This window comes from Manacus vitellinus, unplaced genomic scaffold (assembly GCF_001715985.3).
Source record: "Manacus vitellinus isolate BGI_N305 unplaced genomic scaffold, ASM171598v3 scaffold_29_pilon, whole genome shotgun sequence".
Lineage (NCBI taxonomy): Eukaryota > Metazoa > Chordata > Aves > Passeriformes > Pipridae > Manacus > Manacus vitellinus.
Genome location: NW_021940207.1, coordinates 1,972,758 through 1,993,355, shown reverse-complemented (window position 1 = coordinate 1,993,355; position 20,598 = coordinate 1,972,758). Strand labels below are relative to the sequence as shown.

At 43.3% G+C, this 20,598-nt stretch overlaps 1 protein-coding gene across 1 annotated transcript; it reads left to right on the top strand.

Annotated features, from left to right (window-relative positions):
• The first annotated feature begins 454 nt into the window (after positions 1 to 454).
• LAMP3 (lysosomal associated membrane protein 3) lies at positions 455 to 16,805 on the top strand. Its single transcript, XM_008924538.3, has 6 exons — positions 455 to 967; positions 5,343 to 6,082; positions 7,374 to 7,496; positions 10,615 to 10,672; positions 12,522 to 12,689; positions 15,459 to 16,805. The coding sequence occupies exons 1-6, from the start codon at positions 922 to 924 to the stop codon at positions 15,596 to 15,598; spliced, it is 1,275 nt and encodes a 424-aa protein (XP_008922786.1). The 5' UTR covers positions 455 to 921; the 3' UTR covers positions 15,599 to 16,805.
• Positions 16,806 to 20,598: the final 3,793 nt, after the last annotated feature.

The following is a 20,598-nucleotide window of genomic DNA, read 5'->3' as shown; positions in this document are numbered from 1 at the left end:
ATTTCTGGAAGCAAACTTCACCTCACTTGAATTTTCAAGTCATTGACCCTATCATGCTATTGCAGTGCAGTATTGGTACAAGAAAAAGAGAAATTAGGAGCACAGCAGATGCCTTTGTCCCCCCCACCCAGCAGTCCCCATGGCAGGAGCCTAGGGCTGGGAATGCAGCTCTCCTGTTGCAGATCCCTGGTGTGCGGCTCGGCAGGCCGGGACCTGCCCGTGCAGCTCCTGCCCCAGCCTGGCGTGGTCTGCAGGAGGCACTTCGTGGGACAGAGGTGAGGTGTTGCCATTTGCTGAGGAGTGTGTTTGGATACATCACTAAGGGTGAGCCCAGCTGATCCACCTTCCACGAGCCCAGGCCTTGGAGCCAGCAAAGGCTGCTGACGGTCCCCACCTGAGACAAGAGCCCATCTGGGGCTCTGCTCTGCCCTGTCTCGCTCTTAGCAGGTGCTCTGTGGAGACGGCTTGAGGTCACACCTCTCCCTTCTGTGCCTTAACATAAAAGGAGTGTGGCCCTAAAGAAAAATACTTTTTTAAAGAGTACAGGGGAGGTACTGATTTACAAGCTGTGACCCTCTGCCGGTGCAGTCTGCACCAGGTTATCAGAACTGGAGGGATCTTTTGACCTGGCCTTGCAGAGCCTCACGTCTCAGCTGCAGAGTGTGAGCCTGTATCCCCCCCAGCCAGCCCAGCACTCACTTCTGTTTTCGATTTCTTTCCTAACCATCATTTATTTCCTTCTGTGGTAGTTTACAGACAAGAAGCACTGGCCTTCCCCTCCCTCTCCACCTCCTTCCCAGCCATGTGACTGAGCACTCCCTGCATCAAGCGAAACTTTTCAGTCCCCAGGAAATCTTGATTTTCTCTCCACCTGCTCCACGGTGAGAAGCAGCATCTCTCCCACCTGCAGCCGTGCTGGCCATGGGGAGGAGTGTACGGCAGCTCATCCTGCTGACCTTCGGCTGTGGTGAGTAACATCTCCATTTCTATCTGAGAAATCAGACAGATTATGCCAGTTCGGTTTCCTGGCAGTCAGGACAGCACCTAAAAGACTGAAAACTTTGAACAGTTTTGTTGCTAGCACTAAGGGTGCTTTTAGTGAAGTCTCACTGCTAAGAAATAACCATAACTACAGTGAATTGCAGCTGGTATAGATTTAGTTGGATGTTTTCCTCTGTATTTTTCCTTGCACTCTGTGGTGACATAAACTCTCTGTGAAGGAGTCAGCTTAAAGTAGTGTGAGAAGCAGACTTTTTTGGCCTTGCTTTTCTTAATTAAAAATAGTTTCCAGACCAGCAGAACTGACTGAAAATCTTGAGTGAGACAAGAAGGAAAGAAAAAACTTAGGAAGCATTGCTCTAGTCATTAATTCATTTGCATTGCAAGATGCAGAAGCAGGATCAGGAAAGCAGGAGTGAGGCAGGGGGCTTGGAGAGCCCACAGGCTGGGGTTTAACTTAATGACAAACCACATCAGTCACTGTTTGACCCTTAATGCTGCTCTGTGAAAATCTGTGGAGCCAGCCAGATCAAAGACATCTCCCAGTGCTTGAAGTCACCCCTCAACGCCTGCAGTAGTACAAAATTTGCCCTGTGAAGAAGGACAGAGCGTGATTTAATCTGTGTAATGGCTGAGGGGGTTTGAGCTCACTGTTGGGACACTGCACTTCTGTGTGGGTTTTGCCGTCGGCACACAGGGATCACACCAGTAACAACCCCCGTCCTCCTCCCAGTGCACGAACGGGGAAACTGCCCAGGGACTTGACCATGAGCAGCTCTTGCTGTATCTCTCTGCATTCCCATGCCTGCTTCATAGCCAGAGTCTGCTGAAGTAGCCCCAAAACATATATATGAAAGGAGGGCAAGATCAGACTGAGAAGTAACACTAATAACTCAGTGGTCAGCAACCACTTTTGACCAGAAAGAACTTGTTTCCTCAACTCCTTATCCATTTTTTATCTTTCCTTTAATGATTTGTTGTGATGTTTTATTAAAGTCCCAAAGCCAAGTCTTCCTGTGCAGACAGGGAATTAAACATAATTAGAGTTTAAGGAATAAAGGTCAGATGGGTGGGAAGCTATGACAGTACTGAAACCTCTCAGAAAATCTTGGTGCTTTTCCAATTCCTCAAAGCAAACCAAAGCAGCCAGAGACAGTGAAAGTGTTTTCAGTGATTACAGGAGCTGGGTCAGGTTTTGTGTCCACATGGAATCAGTCAGCTAAACATGAGCATTTCTTCTGGCAGCAGAAAGCGGAACAAACCCACTGGGCAGCTGAACAGCATGAGTGTGGTTAGATGAAAAGGGGAAAAAATCCTCAGTAAGAGTTTCTATCACCCACCCTGTTGCAAGATGGCAAGCTGAGAAATGTCACAGCCAAATCATTGAGCACTGCCCTTCCCACCATAATGCCTGGGAGCAGAGTGGTGACATTCCTTATGACTGAAACGTGTCACCAAAGCATGAAAACGGGATCTCCAGGCTCAGACTGGGAACAGTGAATTTCTGAGACCTGCCCTGATAGGTTTCTGAGAGTTTTGTTCAGGAGCTTTGCATGGAGGCTGCCTGGACTCAAACACAGCCCTCAGCATGTGTGACATACAGCTTTGATGCTGAAGTAAGATGAGGGATTGCAGCTGCTTTCTTAAGGAAGATACACCCCTGGACTCTTGCAGCCCTCAAAATGTTGCTTGTATGAAGTTTTGAGTTGGCTTCATGGGAGGAAAAAAAAAGAAGACTAGCAGGGGGGCAGGTGGGGTGCAGAGCTGCCATTTCTTGTTGTTCTGCAGCATTTGTTCTGTTCCCATTTTGTGGCAGAGCCATGGGAGAGGCTGTGGTGGTGAGAGCTCTGCAGGCGGCTCCTTTGCCGAGCTGTGCAAGCTCCCCAAGAGGAACGTGGTAGTGCTGAGGGAGACACAGGGAAGCCTTCCTGGCCTTAGCTGGAGGGCAGGTCAAGGACCCCATGTGCCCACCTCCCCCTCACACAGCAGAGCTACTGACCTACCTCCAACAGCCACCAGAAAAGAGCCAAGACCATGAGGTGCAAACGGAGAGCAATCCTTACCCATCCCTGGGAGCTCCCATGGCCAAATGCCTTCTGAGAAGACAGTCCAAGCCAAGGGGTTTAGCAGCATGGCCATGCACTGACAGAAACTCCAAAATACTTGGGAGAGCCCGGAGGAGTGGTCTGGTAGGTCACCCACTGAGCAAGAGCCACGGGCCACCCCAAAGACATTTCTGGCTTTACCCCTCAGTGACCCTGTCAGGCTGAATAATGAAAAATTGTTTGGTTGAAATTACCTTTTGGGGATAACAAAGTTTCATTTAAAAGCTATGGGTGGTATTCCAATGTCAGTTAAATAATATTTCTCTCCACATCTGTAAAGTGTTATCTGGTCAGTAATCAAAACCAACCTATGAACTAACAACTAATAAGTACTGACTTTATTTAAGACTTGTGTAAATTTAAATATGGGTTGTTTCACAGTCTTATGGGGAAGAAAGAGTGAAAATTGCAACTTCTTCTTTCTTGTTTTTATCATGCTGATACACTCAGATGCACCTACCCAGAGTTGGTTTATGGCAACTGCTCTGACTTTCCACTGGCACACAGAGGAAATCAGTTATCTGCTTTTCAGCTCTGTGGTAAAGTCTAGAGGAAAGTGAGAAAATGAACTAAAGTATCATAATTATTACGCATTTTTATGTTCATTTTGATAAAAATCACAATATTTTTTGAGGTTTTTCAACTGTCTCAAATTGCATTCTTTGATAGTAACAAGCTACACTCACAGTCAAGTGTATCCTGTACAGCACAAGTTTTAGGAATATGAGTATATGCACTTCTGCTCTTCTCAGTCATAGTCATTTTTAAGGGAAAATTGTAGTGTGGGTTAAGACCTATACATCTGCTCTTGTTTCTTTGATTTTTGTCTTAAATTCGATTCAAAACCCAATAGGGTTTATTATTCTTATTTAGTTTATATCTCTCCTAAAATGGTGAGATTTTGTGAATTCACCTATTATTGAAGACCTCTGTTCTTCATGATGAATGAAAATAAATAAAAGGAAGAACCTTTGAGATTTCAGCAATTTTCACTCCAAATGTGCTTTTGGCCTTAACCTATTTCAAAAGCCAAATCTCAGCAACCTGCCTGCCACAAACTTTGCCACCAGTTCATGAGAAGTTTCTTTGAAGTTCATGAGAAGTTTCTTTGAAAGAACCAGTGTACAATAAACTCAGACAACATGCTGTGGCATCCTGTGGAGCTGTACTGCCAGGAATATGGCCTGTCTTGGACTTCTGGGTCCCTTCGGTCTCCAAACTAGAATGCATCTCTGTCCTCCAGCTAATTTAGGCAGTAAAGCATTTAACAACAGCTGAAGCTCCATGCACATCAAGGAACATGTCATTGAGTTATGTTTTCTTTTAGCTTGACCTTGCCTTTCCAGAGTCTTGTTGCATGCTCACAATCAAAGATTCAAGCAGAAGAGTTGTGACATTCTTCTATTCTACAATGTACTTTCCCATTTTTTGTTCACTTCCTTATTTATATTTAGGAACCAGATTTTTTTTTTTTTTCACTTCAGCAAGGGACATTTTTCTATAAATGTTATTAGATGGAAGTGTAATTTTAGTGCTGTGACTATTTTCTAGTGTGGTCCAAAATGCCCCTGGATGCTGTACCCTGAAATTGTTCCTCATTGCTGAAAGCCCATCACTAGGAGGGATGGTGTTTCTGTGGGTTCTTCCAGGAGGAAGGGCTTCAGGGTTCAAGCTGACATGGCTACAACAAAACCATAAATAAATATCTGGAATTTCCCTGTGTCCCAGACTGGTTTCCCAGACTATTGGGAATCACTTTAAGACCATTGCTCTGCCTTCACACACACGTTCCCTCTCCCTTTACTTTGTTGGTAAGTAACCAACAGCCCCTTTGCCTGTTACACCCTCTTCATCTTCCTTAGACCTCAATAATTTACTTCCAGTGAATCCTGCTGTACTACTGCCTGCAGGGAACTCTTGTGCTGCCTGAGGATTGTGCACGGTCTGCTCACACCTCTGGTGTCCTCTGGCTTCTTCAGTGTGTGGAGAGCTGGGAGCCAATGTGCTGCCACTGCAATGGGTATATTCAGAGGTGTGAAACTTGGGGGAGTGGTGACAAGTTATGGATAGTCTTACAGGCTGTCTGCCTTCACTCTCTTGTCATGACTGGAGCCAAATGAAGAATAAAATCATGTCACAACACCCATTTGATAACAAAACAGTGCAGTTTTGTTGTGGGGATCAACAGAAGTGTTAAAGGTAAAGGTTTCCAGACTACTGACTTTAGTTTCTTTGCAGCATTTTCCTCCTGCCTTGCTGAAGTGGCCTCGAGGGTTGAACTGTCTCCAGAAACCACGTCCTTACACCATATGGCTACTTCTGCTCAGCCACTTTCCCTTTATCATTCCTCACCCCATCAAAGCACCACAGTTCACTTTAACAGCACAGTCTCTCTTGAAACAACACCCACGAGCCACAGAACAACTGTGCAGACAACAGAGCAGCACCAGGAAACAGCAGCTCTAGGCCAGCACACGACAGCCCAGGCAGGAGCTGGAACACCCATCACCACCATGACACCAGCAGACAACACCAGTGCAGCTGGCCAGGCCACAACCCAGCCCATGCACAGGGTCACACCTGCAGGGAAGAACACAACCACCCCTTCTGTGTCCTCCACACACGTGAGCACTGCAATGACAGCCACCAACGCATCCCTAAACCACACAACAGCAAATACTCAAGTGACAGCTGCTGCCACCACCTCTACAGCCACCATGCAGACGGCCAAAGCCACCACACAGTCAGGAAAACAAACAACAGCGACCAGAAACTCAACAGCCACAGCCATGACCAGCACAACAACCGCCCGTCCAGGGACACAAACAGCCATCCCATCTACTGTGGTGACAGTGAGACCCACTCCTGCCCCACGACCTTCTCCCATCCCCACTGGCACATACACCATTTCCAGTGGGAACAGGACCTGCATCAAAGCAGTCATGGGTCTGCAACTGATGGGTCAAAATACACAAAAGGTGAGATGGGAGCTGAGCTTTGTAATGACTGTTTCTTCATTAGCTGGAATTTATTCTTCTTTCCAAGGCATTTTCAGAAGTTAGTTCTATGATTAAAATAAGTGGCTTGCTGCCAGTAAAGCCCTTCACGTGCCACAGCATCTCAGCTGCTGAAATTTGTTTTGTATGATGATGCCAGGGGGACATACATGTGCTTTCTGATTTCAGTGATGTGGAACCAATCCTAGAGCAGTAGATCAGCCTGAAACATTATTTGTGTTTCTTAGAATGGGAGACTAGTTAAAATCTGAACTGACTTTAGTGAAGGGCTTGACATTGTGAGTTATAATGAAAGCAAGAAATTGCCAGTTCCCAGACTGGGAATCAGAATTGGGTTGTCTTGATGCTGATGCATTGAGATTTTAGGAACACAGAAACTTCCGGGTCCTGGGGAGCTGGTAGCCTCTCCTAGAAATGATGCACTGAGAATGATTCAGCAAAAGGTGTCATACAACCTGAAATGGTGATTATGTCCCTCAGACTTGTGGTTTTGTAGCCTCCATTAATACAATATGTGGGGTTACATCCTCAGGCTCTGGAGTTCATATGCCTTGAGCCATCCCCATTACAAATCCAAATATTCTTGTTTGGAGTCTGGATATTTCTAAGGTGAGATGAGTATCTAATGTCAGTAAAAGTAAATTTCATCCCTCATCCTGGCAGAAGCCAGGTAGGGAGCATGATTCCTAATCTCAGCAGACCACAGTGACATGTTTATAATAACATAAGGTGTGTTTGAGATGAGACTGAAAGAGCAAAGCTCCATTCAGGGCTGCAGAGTTCTCCTTTCAGACTGCAGTATGGGTTGTTAGATGCTAAAGATGATGTGCAGGACCTAATGAGGAGGTCGGGGTGATATGTGGAGCAAAGCATGAAGCCAAACTAACCCCTGCCTGCTTCTGTCTTCATCTTTCCTCTGCCTTCAGGCACAAGTTTCCACTGCTCCCTCCTTATAAATTACCATTTGTACTCATCTGACACTGCTCTGAATCGTATCAGTCCACTGGATGAACAGAAACCAAATATTTTCATATTTTCACAGCTCATGTGTCAGACAACCACCAGTGCTGGTTCACGAGTGGGGAATGACCCCGGCAGGCAGCAATTCAGCTGCCACCATCACTGGCCTGTTCATTCAGCCACACAGAGCCTGTCGGGGGGGAAAAAACAAAGCAGATAAAAATCTCTGTGTGTTCCTACAAAGTTCCCCTTCTCTCCATCAGCAGCCCTGCAATGTCTCTTCTCTCTACAGGAGCAGATGGAGTCTGTGATTGTCAACCCCAATGCGACACAGACATCTGGAAGCTGTGGGATGGTGCAGTCTCAGCTGAACTTAACTTTCAGTGGAGGATTTGTGAACTTCACCTTTGTAAAGGTAATTGTTGCATGTAGAGGGAAGCTAAAACTTAGATTCCCTTTGACCCATTTCATCTCTCTCCATGCTTGTTTTCCACCTGTATATAAGGCACTATTACTCCTGTCCTTACTAAAGGGGTAGAACCACAGATTAGTTCAGGTTAAAAAAGGCCTTTGGAGACCACCTGGTCCAACATCCTGCTCAAAGCAGGTCTTGTTTGTTTGAACTTTAAGTTTGGAAAGGTTCATACCTGCAGTGAAGGGTAAGCATGGTGCCTTGCCATCCTTGGACAGAAAGTGCTAGAGAGCAGTGTTAAAGCTCCCCATCAAGCAACACAAAGTCTACAAATAGCCTCAAGCAAAATCTGAGTCTCTTTTTTACACAGTTAAGTGTCAGGTCTGCTGTTTGCATTGGAGTGGTACAGAGGGAAAGGGTTTGGGACTGGAGTCCCTGTGCAGGAACAAGGTGTGTGTGCCCGGAGCTCTGACTCACTCTCAAGCTGCTCTTAGTCATTTGCTTCCCATAAAAGCCAGCTGGGGTTGTTAAATTTAAAGGACAGCCTGTGCAGTTTGAAGTGCCCAGGAGCCACGACACATCCACAGCTGAAGGAGCCTCATTTCATGTAATTTCTGAGTGGAAAATTCCAAACAAGTGAACTCCAACAACAAAATTGTAAGTATGCAATTTGAAATGCACCACACCTGGGAGACCTCCAAATAGGCACAGAAACTTGGACAAGATGGGAGGTCCTGCTTGCACAGTGGGAAAATGAGCTTTCCTTTTGACATTGTGTCTGTTGATACCATGGTCCCACTGGGACCACGTTGCATGTGGGTGAGGCTTTAACACAAGATACCAAGAGTGCCACAGCTGTTATAGCCACAGGAGAAAATCCCTGAGTGCAGCCATCCTCTTGCTTCCTCAGGAATTCACACATTTTTTGGAGGCTGTAAGGGCTGGGTGGTGATGCCAGCAGGGCTAAAGACAGAAGTTAATATTGTGTATAAAGTGATTAATGGGCAGGGAGGAATACAGGGTTGGATCCCATCAAATTCTGATGAGTGTAATGTGCATCAAGGCCATGTCCTGGAGCTCCAGAGCTGCATCTGGCCATCACTGCTGATCCAAGCCTTTCAATTAATCAAGCCAAAGTGTCAATCTTACAGCCTGGCTCCAAGCTCAAATTAGAGATAATTAAGAAAAGTACAAATGCTTAGTAATTTTCATAGACAGTCAAGAGGGAACAGCAAATTATACCACATGTGAGTCGTTAATTCTTGAACAGAGACAATATTTCAATTAATAATCCTCTTAATTTTAGTTTATGGCAAAAAGTTTTCTAAAAGCTACAGAGGAAAAGTGAGGTAAAAAATGAAGGAGCTGTTTTTAAACAAAGGCTCGGTTCAGACCATGAGTATTTGCTTTAAATGTGTGCTTCCTGCATCAAGGGGAGCATTTTGGTGTTCCAAGAATCCTTAGAGAAAGGCTGGGGATTCAAGTACCCATGAAAGCCCCAGCTTGCAGCAGTGCTAAGGAGAATCATGTAACCTTTAGGAGGTGCTTGACCTGTCTTGCCCTGAAAAGGGTGGGTTTGGCACAGGATTAGACAACCTGCCCTTCACTTAAAGATAAGCCTCAAGAGCACAGCAGGGCTTGGCTTGGACTGCTTTGAAATTCGGGTTAATAAGAAACCATGCTGCTGCTGGTTTTTATGTGTTTGGCCCCCACAGCCTCCCTCAGTGCTTTGAACCAGGAGTGCTGCAGCAGTGGCACTTTTGTCTGTCCCCATGTGAGAGGAGCTGGGTCAGGGGTGGCAGAGGAGAGTGGCTGGTTCAGTGCTCACCACTGCCAGGACCTCCAGGAGAGCCTGAAATAAAAAAGTTGTGTAACCCACCCACAAGAAGTGAAGTAGGAGCAGGTGTTTTCCCCAAGCAAAGTTTTTAACTGTGGCTAAACAGAACATAGTGCTACCTCCCAAAAATGGTCATATTTAACCTATTTGTGTCTTGAAGTTGGAATAATGCTGAGAACCTCTTCTCTGGTGTATTTCTTTCTTAAATTTTCCTACTCCATCCTACAGTTTTTAAACTGGATGCACAGGAGACATTTAAGTCTGCTGCCATTTATGCACCAGCTGCACTCACCAGTCCCTGTGTGCTCACAGCTGAATTCAGCTGAGCAGTAGGGCTGCTACATATAAACTCACATTATGTTCCAACACTGCTACCAGAGAGAAGCTCCCAGGGCTGGCTCTCACTTTGTCATAGACCAAGGCAGGCCAGTATTCAGGCTGCACCACGGTTTCAGGGCACAAGCAGGCAGGACACCTGGCTGGAAATTTTGCTCTGTGTTGTACCAGGTGCTTTCCATGTCAGCAGTCTGCAGGCATATGAAAACAAGCCAGCCAGAACCAACACTGTCAGCAGGGTGGAAAGAACAGTTATTTCTCCCCTACACATCCAGGTTGTTGTTTTCTGGTTTGTAGAGACCATGGTTGGCAGACAAAGTAGGAAATGAGTGGTACAAGCATGAAACGAGCTCCTGGCTCTCAGCTTGTTGTTGACCTCTCCCAGCTCAAACCAGTGATGGCCACAGAAGTGCTGCTGCTCTGTGCAGTGAGCTCACAGGAAGGACATCTGTGCTTAAAAACACGGTGGCTCCAAGGATCCCCAGAACTTCTTGAAGGTGTGGGATGGGTCCCACAGGCAGGGAGACTGCAGGGCAGCACTGCTGGATTCAGTGCAGGATTACTCAGGAGAGCACTGTAGGGGCTCAGCATGAAAGTGAATAGAAGTAAAATGGACTTATGTCATGCCTGTTAATTTGCAATGTACACTATTTATTGAACTTCTTCCTACTTTTGGTTATCACAAGTATCTCACAAATGTCCAGTTTGAGCAGTTAGTTTAAAATGACACCTGCATGGTCCTGTGTCAGTGAACTGAGCAGAACTGGTGATGTACCTGGGATTTGGAAAAGAAAAATACATCCAGAAGAGTTGGGTTTTGGGTCTTGAAGGTGATACTTTGAAATGTGCTTCTTTGGGAAATTGTGACCATTTTTCTGTGGTGAACTGTACTTTTTTCCCTGCAAATATGAGTATGCATTATTAATAAAGATATATCTTCTTTTGCAGCAAGCTCCAAGTTACTTTGTCAGCAACATTGAGAGCAGAATACAGTTATCTTCTGAAGGTCAGTGATTTTACACTGTCTTAATTTCATATCAAACTGTACTGAATGTGGGATAAGCTTTCACATCTTTAAAACACTTTCTTTTGCAAATAGGTGTTTTATCTGGCTTTCAACGTGCCATTCATCTAAACCTTATGGTATGAAAATGGAAGAGAAGGGACCAGGCTGCAGTTACATCAGTATTGTTACATTTTCCTTTTGACCTCAAAAACTTTCCCTGCCCCATCTCTTTCAGAATAGAGATTACTTCAAACCTAAATTTAAGATACAAAACAGTCCTCAGAATTTTTATCTGCAAACACAAAACAGTGCTGTGACTTCAGTTCAGATGCATGTCTTTCCAATCTAATCAGCAAAGTGAATGAATACAGTACCTGGATCACAGAAATGAAGAGTTTGATACAGATTTCAGATAGGCCAATATGGAGAGGAGGCACATTTGACATTTTGGCTTTGCAAAAATAAGAACTGAACCCAGGCCGAAGTTCTTCAAACCATTCTGAAATACTAGACTCTGTCTGTGCTCTTCTCAGGCAATTGGATTTTCATTTGGGTGGTCAGGAGCTGCCTCAGGTGCTACATCCCAAGAAATGCTAAGGGAACATCATTTAAGGTAGAGAGAAAAATTCTGAGCCATCACTTCACATTTTCTCTGACATTAATTTTGCACAAATTCTTCCCAATATATCAAATCTATAATGACTCTATTATGTTGCTTCTCTGTTACTCATTAGTATCAAATTGACTTTTTGTCCCTGAAGGAAGAAAAACAAATCAGGAGCTCGACCAGGTGTGTCCCAGTAACACTGAGCTCAATGCCTATTTTCATTCTCACTGATGAGCATTTTATTAACTCAAGTGGAGTCTGTTCTGATCTATAGGAATGAAAGTAAAAGAAAAGCTGATCCAGAGGATGTCTCCAAGGAATATTCTCAGTCTAAATGACCATCATTTTCCTGTGCATTGCTAAGTGCAAATTGCAGCAAATATAAACTGATCAATTTAATCACGTTTTAAAATCTTCAGCTATACTTTGTGTCCCCCAAAGTGGTGCTGACAAGAGACATTGCTCTCCCTGGATGTCTGTCACTGCCTCTCTGCCAAATGCTGCCATTTCACAGTCCACCAGTAGTATTTTTGCAGTGAGCAAGTCCCTAACTTTTTTAATATAAAAATGACTCAATTAACTGTACCAGCAGACACTGGTGTACTGATTTTGACTGAAGAGGACCAAAAGGATGCTGCACATGATGTGCTGGCAAGATGTGGTTGAGATACGCTGAAGCAGAGATGGTGATATGGATGATTTTGTCTTAAACTGGCCTATCTGCTTCCAAAGGAGGATGTGCATAAAGAATATAAGCAGGTCACAAAACCTTTTCATGCTTGGACCTTGGGCCATATTTTTCATAAAGTACTGTGACACTGAAATATATTTAAAAACATATTTAATACATAAAGTAATACAGACTAGTTATGTCAAATTCCCATGCTAGAGATGGTATCTCTTTTTTGTCTGGAAATAACTATGCTGGAGACTTAAGATAGTTGCATGCTCCTGAGAGAATTCTAACCCCTTTGCAGACTCAAGTTGTTAAAATATGATTTGGAGGAGCACCTGAAATTTTAGTCACTTTTTTAGACCCAGCCTCAGCTGAGTCACCCATTGATACTTAAAGCACTCATTTAAACTTGAAAAAATATAAATCATACTTTATGGGGAAAATATCCATGCTTTAGTCACATCAGTGACTCCTGCTCTGACAAAGCAACTGGAGATCCTTCATTTTATCTCTGTTGCTTCCAGCACAGTGAGTTGAATTCTCATTTGCCTCTTTCTGGCCTCCAGGTATGTTTTACTATGCAGCCCTAAATGAGAAGCTGTTTACAACAAAGCTGGGGAATTCCTTTAAGTGTGCCAGCAGGCAAACCTTCACCTTGGAGAAGAACTTCCAGATCCTCTTTGTTCATATGCAGCTGCAGGCGTTTGATATTGTTGGTAACCAGTTTGGAAAAGGTAAGTAGAAGGACACCTTTCCACCTTCCAAGATCTACATGTCAGCACTCTGGTAGCCTGATAGATATATCTGCTAAATTATACCCATACACAGGGGGTGATCCTGCTACAGCACAGTCACAGTTTTGTATTTGTTCCCACATAATGTAACCTGTCTGCTGCTGTATTCTCAACCTTTTCTGAGTCACCTCCAACACAGTGCTAATACCTATGGAGGATAGAAAAGTATCTTTCCCTCCTGCATTCAGTACCTTCTGTTTCACCTTCTCATGAAAAATGTTCAGCTCTACAGCCAGAATTTTATTCTTCACCCATTTTCTCCCAGAGCAAGCAGAGGTGTTCACCACCAGTGCACTGCCAAAACCCCAACTTTACAGTTCAGTCCCAGGTCACTGTTCTCAATATAGTCATATTTTAGCTATTTTTAAAAGCTTCTGACACTCAGGTTGTCTCACAGCTGCAGCAGCAGAACTGCCAACTAATAAGGGATATTTGTGAATGCAGGATGATACTTTCAGAGCAGCTGTGTCTAGATGTGACAAAATGTGCTCCTGAGGAGGATCACAATTAGCACACTCAGAGAGTCAGAATTAAATGTGATGCTCATCTCTGCACTTTGTCTTTTCTTGGAGAAGCACCACAAAGAGACAACCAGGTCTCTTAGTAAAAGACAGATCAGAGAGGTGGACGAGGTGGAACCTTGTTGTCTCTTTCAAACTGTACATCTTCTCATTTTTGTCACTTCCTCTCAGGGTATTTCCATTCAAGAACTCAGGTGAACAGAGGGGTTGATTAGCTCTCCAGCCCTTCAGATGCACTAAAAAAACACTCCCTTTTCTGACAGTGTTGCCTCTCTGCATGCTTACAAAATATTGCCCCTGTATTCTTTTTCCTTTAGATCTGTCTTTTGACTCACTTTGGCTGTGTTTGACCAATTCTTCTTCTGTTAGGTCACCATTTTGGCTGCTTTTCTCATTCTAAAAGGAATATAATGGGAAATGACACTTGGGGCTTTTTTAATATACAGACCTTTTAAAAACCACACTGAGAACCCAATTTATGCTCTCATTCTTGTGAAGAATCTTTTCATGGGATAACACTGAGCTGGAACAACTCATGATATCCCATCTGGTCTCTACACTCCCATTCAGCTTTGTACAATGAGTGATTTCAGTTATGGGATTTGGTATGGCCTCACCTCTAGCAGAGACTGAGTTGAGAAAGATGTTCTCTCTCTGTCTCCAAGATCGGGCTAATCTCTGCTAATGAATACCATATATAAATTTAAATTAGTTTTGCTCCTAATCAGAGAGCTGAGCAATCAGTTCTCACTTCTGAAATAATTCCCCAGTGGCTGTGAAATAGTCATGAAACTGTTATATACCTTGGCTGTGTATGCAGATTTTGATAGACAAAATCCCCACTGAAAGAATGGCTCTAAATACATCACCAGCCACCTCCCTTGGGTGTCTCAAGACTCATAGTTTCATTTCTGCTGCTCCTGATGTGCTTATCTTTAAAAGGGGAAGAAAAAGAAAACATTAATGGTCACTGGTTTCAAGTTCCTTACAATTTTGTACAGACTGCAGCAGTGTTACATCAATAGCTTGGCCTGTTAAGAGTCTGGAAAGTTCAGAAGTGCCTTCTGAACTGTATTTCAGTATATCAGAAACAATTCCTAGAGTTCATAGCCCAAGGTTTCATCAAAGAAAAATGGCCAATTCAAACATCTCTGGCTTTTACAATACTTAAATGCAAATATTTTTAATCTCATTTAACAACAGGTTATATTAACCAGACAAAGCTTTTAAAAGGCAACATCTAGTACAGTGTTGATGCCTTTGACTTTGTGGCATCACCATCTGGATTAGAGAAGAAGTGGATCAGCTTTTGGGAAGAGCCATGTGGAGGCTCTGGAGCTGTGACATGATGTCATGTACTCCACATGCTCCCTGGGCAAACTGCCCACTGTCAGTGTAAAGATTCCCATGGTGGAGAAGCCCAAGCCAAGCTACAATCTGTGCCAGCATAGTCACTGGAATAACAACAGGGCCTTTTATCTGAGAGTGCTGTCAAAACCTGCCTTGGAATAGTCACAGGGAGTGAGAAGGGCAGAGGGAGTTGGATCTCCCTCATACCCAGTCTATAAACTGGATTCACTGCTCAGCTGGGATATACTGAAGGGTTTATCTGACCACAATGCCCTAAGTCAGACACTATGATTCACAAATATTCTGAATTAACTGGGAGAATAATAAGAATTTGATTTTTCTTAGGAAACACTGACTTAATGAGGATCCTTGCTGTGCTAGTGATGTGCTGGACTTTGGGCTCCCTTCTCTGGCCTGATCCTTTTTGCTGGGCAGATTAGATGAGGAGCAGTTTTTGACCATGCAGGATGTGTCTTGCTCTTTATTTTTAGACTGGTATTTTGTGGTGTGATGCTCCCCATCTGCTACCAGCAAGAAAGCTCCTGCTGTGTGTGTGTGTGCTGAGTGGCAAAACAATTCCCACAGACATGAGGGAGTAGAGTCACTCTCTAGTGAAGCATGCAACTACTGTGAAAGGGGCAAAGATGGTTTTCTTGAGATAAGGTTCACCACAGATAAAAATGTATAAAATATAGTTCAGAAAAAGAAAGAAAAAACCAAAAGAAAACAACGTTTTGAGAACATCTGTCTTGTATTTGCTAACTTTTCTGAAATATAGATGTGTAGTCTCAGGGTACAGTGTTCTGCTATAACACAATCTCTGATCTTTTCCTTTCAGAAGAAGAATGTTTTCCTGACAGAAGCAGCAAAGCAGCTCCCATCGCAGTGGGCCTGAGTATCCTGGGGCTGTTTGTCATCGTGTTTGTTACTTTCCTGATTTCCCGGAGGAAGCCACATAGAGGATACGAACGCATCTGAGGTGCCCTTGTACTTCCAAATGGGTGTAGCAAGCAGAGAAGTCACGGGAGTTTTAGCTTCTGCCTGGCAATCTCTCTGCCCTGAAGCCACATTTTTAAGTGAGATGACACCATGTGTTTAAATCTAATGAATATTTCTGCAAGTAGTTTCTTTAGGGCAGGAAGGAGACAACTCATATCCTCTACTTTAGGCTATTCTTAGCATCTAATTTAGATGTAGCCCAGATGACCAAAATGAGGAGCCTAAATTCTCTGTGTTATCAACAAAGGAGATAATTCAGACCACCTAAGTCAGATTCCTAGAAATAGCTTAAAGCAGTATTGGTATCCCCAAGAAAATCCATCAGGTTTGTTAATTATAATATTTAGATTTATTAAAATATGTAAGTCTGGTGATATGACTTTCAAATGAATAAAGCAGAGATCCAGAGCTACAGACAACCCTGTTAAATTAAAGCTCAGTGAAAGCCTTGTGGGAACATGTGTGCCAAAATCTCAGGGTAAGTGTCAGTGTGACTCCATTCACAAGCAAGTTCTCAGCAGTCCTACAACAGAGTTACACTTCCTAAGTGCTTGGGTTTTTTCCTATTAAGCCCTTTGCAAAGACACAGTGGTAATATGTGACTCTTACTCTGGAGCTGAATATGTCACAGTCTTGTGAGAGCTCACGAACCACCCATGTCCTGTTCAGACATGGACCTGTTACAGTGACCACCACTGAGCCCAGTAACTGCCCCTCTACTGAGATGGCAGCACTGGGATCTCTGAATCTGGGAAGATGCCACACTCATTGGAAATGCCTGGGATTCAGTGACCACCATTGTGGCAGATCTGCCCGAGGTCCCTGAGAAATGGAAATCCACTGACACTGTATGTTCAAGGCTTCTCTAAGAACTAAAAGCTTGCACAGCCCTTGGACAAACTCTCTGTCCAAAAGCGAATGTTATCCAGCATGCTGGATTTTCATGTGGAAATAATTTGGAGTTGCTTTAAAGCACATTAATTGATACACTCTGCAGTTTATTTCCTGCTAAACCGATGATGAAGGCATGAGAGTAGTAATTGCTTTTGAGATTAAGTCCAGCTCATGTTCTTTGTTGTAAAAAGAAAAAGCTCCTTGTTTACAAAGGAGATTTACAAAGCAAATGTGCACACACACACACACATACATGCATGTGCACACACCATACAATCTGCTCACTGAAGCCAATGATGTCCAAATGATAAGAAATTATATACAAAACTATTTGCAAAAGAGAAAATAACATTAAATAAGAGCACACTTCCCCCTAAGGAGTTAGGGTAAGGGCTTAAATTTTACTAATAAAAGTTTGGCCTGGAAAAGGACTGTGGAATGGTACTCATTAAACAAAGTAAAGACTGAAATCATATGCAAAAATACATTGCTAGTTTAATCTGTATCTAAACAAAATATAAATGCTATGAGCTAATTTCCTTTCAATGAAGAATGGCCCAAATCCTGAGCAGTTGTGAATGACGATGCAACCTCACTGGATTTTCACTGGGTAAAACTGGTCATTGTATCTTGTCAGTTTAATTTCCCTTTAGTATTTTTAAACAGTTTTGAAATTTTACTAGTATTTAACAATTGTGAGTTGACTTCTTTAAATTGAGAATGAAAGGAAATATTTTCATTCCATGAATTACTAAAAGATGTTGGTCTGTGTGAAGTAGGAAACATGGTCATACTGTTCCATAATCAGTATAATGTGTAGCTGTAGAAATAATTAAGTCTCCAAAAAAATTCCCGTTGAATCCGAATGAACCAATAAATGAGAAAGAGAAAGACAATTCCAAAGCACTTTTGCACTTGGAGAAACATCAGAGAGAAGTCAGAAGCAGCTGTGAGCACAGGGGCAGAAGAGTACGTTTATAAGGTAAAGTAGCACAAGCAATGGGATACCAAACTTTCCAACCTTTAATACGGAAACAGTGATTTAACTGTATTCAGTTTAAAGCTCAGAATGGTCTGACCCTAAGCTGTTCTGCCCAGTGATCAATAAACCTCTCCCACTCAAAGCTAAGTTGTATTTCACATGTTCTTTGGATTGCTGGGTTGCATGATCTGTAGTGTGTTTCTTCTGCTGACATGGAATATTTGCTTGTTCTGTTCTGAAAAATCACTTTATGTTAATATTCAGTCTTTTAAAATCTGATATCAGGATGAGGAGAGAAAACTGTTCCTAATGATTGCTAATTCTATGTTTAATCTTGTGACACCCTCTGGCATTACCAGTGATGCAAGATAAATGTTTTTCCCCGGACTTTTTTTATTTCTACACTGAATCAACCTGGTGTTATTGAACAATGTTCAGATTCAGGTTTACAAGATTTGTTCTTATGCTTTTTATTGCTATTGTTTGCTACTTTTATGAAGCTGCATAGCCCTTTCTAGATGAATAATACTCTGGGCTTGCTCTAAATGTCACAGGAGAAGTGCACGTGATACAAACCGACGAAACAACAGGATGCTCCCAGGAAATGCTGCCAACATGCAGCAAAATTAATCCAATGGAGTTAGTGCTTCACAGTAGTAGAAGACCCATTGGAGAATTCCTTACTGCATCAGGAGATCCCAGCCCCTAAGTGCAACCTTTCTCCCACCTGTGGCCCAGTCTGCAACCCGTCACGTCTTCCTGATCACAAAATACAGCCAGCCTGCAGCAGGGATGTGTGTCAGCACACCAGCAGAACAGGGAATGCTGCCTCTCCAAATTTAATGCTAAATTAGAATTAGACAGCCCAGCTACTCCCTGAGCTGCCATGTGCAGCTTTAAAAGCTGATGCCTGTATTTATTTTCTGCCAGAATTTAGGTAGATGTTTAGCTGGTACTTTTTTATCTAATGGAGCTGCCTTGAGGTCTTCCTCCCATTGGGAAGACTCTGTAGGGCTAATGGGCCTTGCTCTTGCCAGACCTGCTCTTTTAAATATCTTGTCTGAGGAAAGATTTTGAGCAAAAACTCCCTAAAAGAGTACAGTAGGAAAAGAGCTCTTATGATAAACTAGTTGTACACTAGGTGGGCTATAATAGTCACCCTGTGGGCAGAAGGGCACAGTTTTGTCTGCTGTGGGAGGGGACAAAGCTGCAGTGGGTCCCAGATGACCAGTGCTGGTCTCAGCAGCCCCAGCTCACTTCTTCCCCCAGCTGCAGACTCAGATCAACCCATCCCTGAACCAGAGGATACTGAAGAGGATGACATGATGCACTAGGGCAGCAAAGCTTAACTTCTGTGCATGCATGTGCTGGTCAGGAGACAGTGGGGCCATCACAGGAATTAGGAGGTGAGCACATCCCCACATCCCAAAAGCTCCCTGGTGCTCCGCCGCAGCTCCCACCCCACACCATCCACCGTGGCCTCTTGCACACCCAAGGCAGACACAAGGACATCCCATCAGCACGACGATGTCATACTTAGTCAAATCTCCAAGGAGTTTATAAAGCAAGGTTTAATTTCTTTCAGTCCTTTTTGTTCTCTGATGGACAAGTCCAAATGAGGGAACAGCTGTTAATTCAGCTGAAAGAGGAAGGGAGATGTAGATCAGCATCTGGAGTGTCTGAAGGTGGTTTGGTTGAGCACTTTTAGCTTGCTATAATGTATGGTTGCTAAAAATAACTTGATATGAGAAGTAAGATATGCTCTTTATTTTTCTATTACTGTTTTTTCTATAATAAAGGTTGTATTTAGTCCTTAGAGTGTGCATTGCTGTGGAATTAATTTATCTTTTGAGTGCTGTTTCACTTGAACTGTTTAAAATACAAGCACAAGCTAACAAACAGGGAGGATCCTATGAGCTCTGGTCACAAACCACAGACACAGTTATGCTTATATCCTAACCATAACTTTGATGATTATTTCTTCTGTGGCTTGGGCAACTCCTTTGACATTTCTATAATTGTTTTATCAGCATTATTAAAAAAAAGGCATTGAAAATATTACATGATTTTCTGTTAATCTCCTCACAACTTCTAGAGAAGCTGAATTCACTCTTTCTTTATACAACCAGATCTCTTCTTTCCTATTGATCCAGTAAACACAGACTACAACTCACAGCAAAATGAGATGGATGCTTGTTACTTCACGTTTAAACTGTTTTCACAGATAATAATCTTACGAATTATGGTAAGAGTCTTTTGAGGAGAATGCATCCTTTCAGCATGCAGTTATGGAAACTGGAGGAAATAAATAGCTTGGAAAATACCATACATAAACTTGAGAACTCAGCAGCCACTATCATGGTAAAAGGAATTTCCCAAAGGAGGCAGGCTGGACAAGATCATCCTTAAAGGTCTTTTCCAACCCAAACCAGTCTATGATTCTTTGTGACTCTGCTGTGATTTTGCTGATTGTCATATCAACAGGCAGCTTAAAATATCATAACTGCATGAGGTAAACTTCTCAATAAAAGGGGGCACTCAAAAATTTTTCAGCTTCATCTTTAAAGATTTTTCAGAGGAACTTCAAACCAAATCTATCTAGATCTACATTTGGTGAGCAACTGCAGCCAGAGCCTGTTTGGAGTGCAGGTTCCTGTAATGCCTCTAAGGCTGTTGTTGGGGGGATCACATCCTAGAGCTTGGCTGGCTGGGAGAGAGAAGGGTGGACAAGGACAATGCCTTGTCAGTGGTGAGCAAGGTAAGGCTCTGAAATGGCTGAGTGAGTCTCACATGTCGTGCTCTTCATGGCTAAAGAAGCAAAGGAAAGCAGAAGATGTGGTAAAGATGGGGGAGAAAACCCCATCTCTGCTGCTGGCAGCTGATGGAGGAACTCGGCTGTTGGAGAAGTGCCAATGAGGGCAGCAAAGGGATCGTAACTTCCCTCAGTGATAAAATATCAGAATTGTGTTTCACTGCTCATTTCTGATGTCAGTGCACATCCCCCCGATAGACAACTTATGGCTACAGGTCACAGGTTGAAAACTTCAAAAGCCCCTTGATTTGTCCCTCAGCAGAAAAGCAGGGCTGCCTGGGGATCAGGGGC

What these genes read in the sequence shown, in the direction of transcription:
- LAMP3 (XM_008924538.3), top strand. Translation starts at nt 922, where the DNA reads ATGGGGAGGAGTGTACGGCAGCTCATCCTGCTGACCTTCGGCTGTG. An exon ending in CCTGCTGACCTTCGGCTGTG is followed by an intron (nt 968 to 5,342) that starts GTGAGTAACATC and finishes GTTTCTTTGCAG; the next exon opens with CATTTTCCTCCTGCCTTGCT. An exon ending in TGGGTCAAAATACACAAAAG is followed by an intron (nt 6,083 to 7,373) that starts GTGAGATGGGAG and finishes TTCTCTCTACAG; the next exon opens with GAGCAGATGGAGTCTGTGAT.